Source organism: Phalaenopsis equestris, unplaced genomic scaffold, assembly GCF_001263595.1.
Source record: "Phalaenopsis equestris unplaced genomic scaffold, ASM126359v1 Scaffold230857, whole genome shotgun sequence".
Classification (NCBI taxonomy): Eukaryota; Viridiplantae; Streptophyta; class Magnoliopsida; order Asparagales; family Orchidaceae; genus Phalaenopsis; species Phalaenopsis equestris.
The window spans coordinates 384-7,626 of record NW_018248827.1 but is presented as its reverse complement, the minus strand read 5'-3'; the positions used below and the strand labels follow the sequence as shown (position 1 = coordinate 7,626).

The 7,243-nt window shown below is 37.6% G+C and overlaps 1 protein-coding gene across 2 annotated transcripts; it reads left to right on the top strand.

Moving 5' to 3' along the window:
- The first annotated feature begins 4,228 nt into the window (after positions 1-4,228).
- Positions 4,229-6,520, top strand: LOC110038100 (protein IQ-DOMAIN 14-like). Of its 2 annotated transcripts, none has more exons than XM_020742866.1 (5): positions 4,229-4,565; positions 4,655-4,846; positions 4,940-5,176; positions 5,259-5,396; positions 5,483-6,520. In XM_020742866.1, exons 1-5 carry the CDS (start codon positions 4,458-4,460, stop codon positions 6,113-6,115), a joined length of 1,308 nt encoding a protein of 435 aa, XP_020598525.1. In that variant the 5' UTR covers positions 4,229-4,457; the 3' UTR covers positions 6,116-6,520. The 2 variants fall into 2 exon arrangements, with proteins under 2 accessions (XP_020598525.1, XP_020598524.1); XM_020742865.1 differs by having other exon boundaries at positions 5,256-5,396.
- Positions 6,521-7,243: the final 723 nt, after the last annotated feature.

Sequence of the window (7,243 nt, the reverse complement as noted above, 5' to 3'; positions counted from 1 at the left end):
ATATATATAAATTCATAATCTAAAGAGCCGACTAAATCGTCACGAGCCTTGATAAACCTTCTTTCAATTGCCTTGATTTCTTGGGTAGGAGCAATCTTTGCCCAAGCCTTATCTTTGGTCTTCTTCCAAGCAGTTCGAGAAACTACTGCCACCTCTCTTTCTGCCTCTTCCACGTCAGAGATAGCTGACAAATCCGTCATCATTCATGCAAAAACTTCAAAGAACAAGTCCTTATTGACGATTATCAATCCTCTCTTCCTCTTGAAGACATCCCCACTCGACACAGTTTGGATTTCTCAATTCTCAGAGAACGAGGCGATGAAGAACACATAAAAATCTAGTCATTCACTTTGTTCTCCAAGCCTAAGAAGTGAAACCAACTAACTGTTTCGAACTACACATATCCATCAGTATCCACCCTAAAGAAGAACATGTGCCTAAACAAGTTGGTCGACCATGACATTCTCTTCACCGACAGAAAACTACATTTCATTATCACCACAATAGAATTTGAATTGATTTGCGCCGGAATTACCCCCTACCAATTGAAAATTGCTCTAAGTTCCTAAGATAGAGGCACTCAGAACCCATATCTCAAATGATCTCTGCAAACAACCAGGTAGTCTCCAAATCAATCTTTGGCCCTCTCATTTAGACAAGCAACTCGAAACCTAATGGTCGAGTCAAAGACAAAAGCCTCCTCCACAAATGCTACATCAGACGGGGTCAAAATCGGCTGCTTGGTCACAACTACAAGGCTAAATGTTTGGCGTGTGTGCTTTGACTCGACCATTTGTGGATTTGGAACATCAAATCAACTTAGAAATTAAGAGAAAAATAAAATATTTTTGTTTCAATTATAAATTCATTACAATCGGACCCTAGTCCCACTTGAGGTACTTAACAAACTGGTTCTCAGCTGCCTCATCAAGGAAAGACCCTTTCTAAATAATCTCCTATATAACATTTGACCGCCGAGCTGGAACAGATTCACTCAATCTGCCTCAGAATGTCTCTCTCCATGAATGCATCTTCCCGGAGTTCAGATACTTCTCGAAAAAGATCAATTGTTTCCAATTGCATCTTCACCAGTCGGATCAACACCACACGACAATCATCCTCTTACCGAGCCAGATAAACCTCTATTTCATCAAGTCGAAGAGTAAAAGCTCTTGGGGACATCATGCATCCCTCAATCACTTCTTCGTGGGTCTCAATAGGATCATCCAGACAATTGACTACGATCTCCTTGCTTCCAGCCAACACTTAAAGCACCTAAGACACCACCACAGTTGGATCTCTATTATCTCCAACAAAGTGCAAACTCCCAATTCAAGCATCCTCGTCCACAAGAAACAAAAATGGATAAAGCAAGAAAAAAAAATCTAAACAAATTCTAAGACAAAAGTAAAAGCATGTATTCAGGATCCTCTCCATCTTAGACCAAGTAGCTACGGCAACATTTAGTCATGAAAGATCATCGGCTACTCTTTTCTCTTTGAACAACTCGTCTGTCACCTCCAGCAACTCCTAGTACATCGGTCGGTTGAGGAGCACTTGCAATCTATGGTTGATCCAGGACCTCAACGGGAGTCTTAGTCAATGAACCAGAAAATAAAATAAAATTTATTAAATTTGCATTATCTAAGATTTGTCCAACTAATGAAGCTCTAAGTCATGTTCCAACTATTCTTAAGTTTCTATAGGAATTGTGTGATGACTATGTGAATGCCCATGTGTCAAATATTCTAATGTGGAGATTGTTAATTATCTTGGATGAAGTAATCATTTTACTTTAAGAGGAAATCCTTATAAGGCCGGAAGACAAATGGTTGAAAATTTTCTTAGTGGTGATGACATTGAGAATCTAAAGTTTGAACTTGACGTCTATTTGGAAGAAAGTTTTTATATTCTTGACCATGATCAGTTTCATGCTTTATAGAAGAAGTAGAAAGCTAACAAGTCAATTTTTCATATAATATCTATAATTACTTGTGAAATACGTTCAATACCTATTACTGTTGCATTATAATCAAATTTCAGTGCTAGATTACGCGCTATAAATACATGTTGCTCATCATTGGGTTCAAGCACCATTCAAGTTCTTATGTGTGGAAAATATCGGTTTAGAAATCATTATGGAATTAAAAAGAAATCAATGGTATTATTTTTTATCATTAATTTTTATGAGTTTATAATATTTTCATCTTTATATTGCATCATAAAAATTTTACTTTAATTACATGATAAAGATGTTAAAGTTATTGATCTTTCTTCAGGAGTATTAAAAGACATGATCGTAGTTTTTTGCAAGCAATGATGGATTTCAATATTATTTTGTGCAAGCATTCAATGTGAATTACTTTCTTTTTATTTATCAACTTGGATGCATATTTTTCGAGGGAAGATAAGTTATTTTTTCAGAATTTTCTCTTTTTTTTTATTGTTGGCAACCCACAAATGATTGACAATACGATGAAAATGATTATCTATTTTTGAAAAGAACTATTACCAATATTTTTTTATTCATTATAAATCATAATCTATGTGTTCAATGTGAATGAATGTTATTAACATTAATAATCACATATTTTGAGAAATTATAATATTTTTTTTTTCTCGTGAAGAAATTAATACATCTTTTTACTTATTGATATTCTTGGTTGAAGTAAGTCATATTGCTTTCAAGAGGTTAAATATGGTGCAAGCATTCAATGTGAACTACGTTATTATTATTTATCAACTTGGATGCATATTTTTCGGGGAAGATAAGTTATTTTTTCAGAATTTTCTCTTTTTTTTTTTATTGTTGGCAACCCACAAATGATTGATAATATGATGAAAATGATTATCTATTTTTGAAAAAAACTATTACCAATATTTTTTTATTCATTATAAATCATAATCTATGTATTCAATGTGAATGAATGTTATTAACATTAATAATCACATATTTTGAGAAATTATAGTATATTTTTTCTCGTGCAGAAATTAATACATCTTTTTACTCATTGATATTCTTAGTTGAAGTAAGTCATATTTCTTTTTAAGAGGATAAATATGATGCAATCACTTTTTAGATTTGTTGTAGGTCTGCTTTATAAAAAAAAAGATTCTTATCAAGGTAAGCATTCATATTCTTTTTTTATTTTTATTTTTTATTTTTTTGTAAATTATTTAAGTTGTAATTGTTTAATAAAAAAAAAGTGAAAAGTGATTTAGAATGAGACATTTGAAGTTAAAGAGTGTGCCATAAAAAAAATTTTCTTAATAGAGTTTTCATAATCTTGAATGTAATGAACACATTTTATATGACCATCACACTACAATTATCAACAATATTAATGTGGACTGCCTTTTTGCTATTCTTTTATTAACAACATGGTTAAGTAAACGATCATCCTGATAACTTTTAAGTTTAGTTTAATTTTTTCACTTAAAAAATTTGAACTAGTGTAGCTCTTTCATTAAGAATGATGTACTTAATCAGTAAGTTTAAAAATTTTATTTATATTTGATAAATTAGTAGTTACGATCATATTGTAAAATTATTCATTAAAATTTTAATATGAGAACCCAAATACTTCTTTGATTTTTTTGTCCGTTTATTAGCTTACTTAAGTACTTGTTTACTTGTCATACACAAATCAAGTTTGAACACTAAAAAGTTTAAACAAAGCAAGCTTCAATAATATATAAAAGCTCGACACAAGCTCAAGACGAACATGAACAACTTATCATCATACTAACTTAAATCCAAACCATCATACTTATTAGCTTACTTAAGTACTTGTTTACTTGTCATAAACAAATCAAGTTCAAACACGAAAAAGTTTAAACAAAGCAAGCTTCAATAATGTATAAAAGCTTGACATAAGCTCAAGACGAACATGAACAACTTATTATCATACTAAGTTAAATTCAAACTATCATATATTCGATCTGACTAGCTTGATGACAGCCCTAGTTAGTGTGCCCAAAAAACGAATAGTATTTGTTTTTTCAGCCAATCAAATTGAGGTTCTTAATACACACAAGCGACAAAGACAAAAGAGTGAGAAAGTGAGAGCACTGGAAAATAACTACCCTAACATCCGTAACACTAGATGGGCCCTAAAATTTTCATTAATCCCCTCATCAACTTAAAATTATCACGGATGAAATTTTTTTCCTAAAAATTTGTATAGTTTGAATCTCATCAATAACTTTTACAAAAAGAATAGCTAGCACCGTTATACTTTCCTCGTTCCAGTGCGACACACCACGCTGCCGGGCCTCCAACCTCGCTGTCCCGTACACTTGAAGCTTTCTCTCTCCCTCTTTACTGTGTTTCACTGTGTTTCGCAGTCATTAAAAGCAGAGGAAGATGATAACAGCATCTCAGCTTTGGCATCTCTTCCTTCCAAGGACAGGCCTTTACGAAATGCTTGGGTAACAACGCAAAAGCCGGTGCTGTAATGAGCGGCAGGGGCGGGAGCTCTTGGCTGACTTTGCTCAAAAGGGCATTCAGATCCCCCTCCAAGAACTCCGAGAAGAAGCCCGAGCTCAACGGCGACAAAACCAAGGTCAATTCATGGCGACATTCTCCGGAACACTCTCCTTCTCTCTTCCTCTTCTCACAATTTTAACTTTTTCTCACATTTTCTGCTCGCAGAGAAGGGAGAACAAACGAAGATGTTTTTTTCGCAAGTCTTCGCAGCACGAGCAGCGGGTGCAGTTAAAGCAGTCGCCGCCGTCGCCGTTGCCGGAGCAGTTGCAAATCATTGCTCCGGCCGTGAGTTTAGCTTGTTCACCCCTGGAGTACTACGCCGCCATTGCAATCCAAACTGCCTTCCGTGGCTACCTCGTGTGAATTCTAATCGTTAGCTTTTGTTGCCCTTTTCTTTTTCATAACTACGTTAAATTAACAACAAATAGTTTATTTTTCATGGTGGAAAAGGCTAGAAGAGCGCTTCGGGCTTTGAAAGGACTGGTAAAGCTCCAAGCTTTAGTGAGAGGGCACAACGTTCGAAAGAAAGCAAATATAACTCTGCAATGCATGCAATCTCTTGTGAGGGTGCAGAGAAGTGTTCTGGACCAACGGATAAGGCCCTCACGATCGCATTACGCTGCATCTGACGATACCAATATATTGGATTCTACGCGTCTGCAAGATATCTTACAGAGAAGATCCTTGGTAAGATGCTAGTCTACTTCTTCAAAAAATAGGAATGTCTTTCTGCATCTGCGATTCTAAAGTAGACGCGTTTATGAAGAAGACGAGAGAACGTGGCATATTAGCCGGCGATTGGGATGACCGCCCACGCACGATTGAGGAGATCCAGACGATATTAAAGAGCAGAAAAGAAGCAGTTTTTAAAAGAGAAAAGATCAATTCTTACGCATTCTCCCATCCGGTACGTTTCATGTGGTAGTATCTAAACCAGGAACTCTGCTTCCCTTGTTAGGTTACTCGTTCTTTAAAAAGCGCTTATTTTGTTAGGTTTGGAGATCGGATTACAATCTCTCCGTTATGAATGAAGAATTGCGAGGAGATCCAGAGTGGCAAATTTGCCTTGACCGTTGGATGGCATCAAGAGCATCGTTTGAAAACAGAAGCAGAAGCAGGGGAAGAGCTTCTACAGACGACCGAAATCCAATCAATACTCTTGAGATCGACACTGCGCCGCCATGCTCCTACGCGACACCCCGGCGGCACCCACTTTACAGTCATCATTTCTTATCTCCCTTTCATCGCTCCCCTGCCACACCCTCCCCGTACAAAACGCCGCCTTTGCAGGAATGGAGTAGCCGCATTGCTGCTCACTCGTCGGCCAAAGCACATGATATGCCGAACTACATGTTAGCGACGGAATCAGCGAAAGCGCGACTGCGTTCGCAGAGTTCGCCGAGGCAGAGGCCGGTAACTCCGGGAAGGGAGAGGGCTGGTTCGGCGAAGAAACAGCTTTTGTTTCCTGCGCCGGATTCGTACGGCGTGTGGAGCCCGAGCATTAAGAGTGGGATGGGGCGGCTTGTTTCGGAACTGGGATCTAACGTGTCATCCTCTTGTGCGGAGAGCATCGGCTGCGAGAACTCGCCGTCGTCGGCAACGAATCTTCGCGGGAGGTTGCGGTGATGGGAGGCGGGGATTCTTGGTGTTTTCATTGTTTGGCGTTACTGCTGTCTGGCCGTAGTGGTTTGTTAGATTGCTCTGTTTGAATTCCAGTCACGCAAAAGCCTGTCGATCCTTTTATGACGTTTTGCTTGGTTTCGTGGGTCTATTTAACCGTTCTCAACGACTATCATGCTCTCACAAATACGAGAATATTTTATATTCTGAAAATCGGGCTTTAGTCAATTTACTGTGTGTTTGGCAGTGTGATATAATAATAACCTCTCTTGGAAACTGTGATGTAATTTACTTTGTCCTTCGTATAATAATATGTTGTGATTCATCTGATTAGTATTAGTATGTGTTTGATGCTTAATTAGTTCTTTGTGCATCGCGTTTTGAAAGTTATAGCTGAGCGGAGAAGAGAGAGGAGAATAAGTATAAGATCTGAAAGTTATAGCTGAGCGGAGAAGAGAGAGGAGAAGAGAGAGGAGAATAAGTATAAGATCTTTGTAAAGATAATCGAGAGAAAATGGTCCTTTTATTCACATTTTTGCCCCATATTTATGAATGTGTGTTTTGTACAATTACGGAAAGAAGAAAACAGTTATGAAAATCATTCTTAATGTCATTAATGCTCTAATTGATTCTATAGATTTTATGTCATATTTGATTGAATTTCAATATCAGAGGTAATTGGCAGGCCGACTAGTTTAAAATCAACCAATTGAGGCAACCGATCGAGTGGTATTTGCGCCCTCTGGAGTACGCGTTGGTCAGTTGCGATGTTTGGTTGTATGACGATCTTGTTCGGTGTCTTTTGGCACAGTCGACCGGAGTAGTCGGTTGTGAGGTGGTCGTTCGGTCCGGACACGGGGTTGGTAGGTACAATGTGATTGACCGGCTTTTTTCGTAGTGAGGTGTGATTTATTTTCTGTTTGGCTAGAGTTTTACATGGCTCGTGCCTCTCCTGTCTGGTTTGTTCGTTGTCTCAGTCAGTTCTACCAATCTTGCAAGGGCTTAAGCAGATCTTTTTGCAACCCACGCGAGGTAACCGATAATACTGTTGACCTCACTTTTGGTTGAGGTCTAGAAATTTCTTTAGTAGTCTAGGTCTAGCCATAAGACTTTCCTACTGACTAGTCTTAGAAA

Coding starts and splice junctions, on each gene's coding strand:
- LOC110038100 (XM_020742865.1), top strand. CDS start 4,458: ATGAGCGGCAGGGGCGGGAGCTCTTGGCTGACTTTGCTCAAAAGGGCA. Junction 4,847..4,939: donor CTGCCTTCCGTGGCTACCTC/GTGTGAATTCTA, acceptor ATGGTGGAAAAG/GCTAGAAGAGCGCTTCGGGC. Junction 5,177..5,255: donor TCTTACAGAGAAGATCCTTG/GTAAGATGCTAG, acceptor GCGTTTATGAAG/AAGACGAGAGAACGTGGCAT.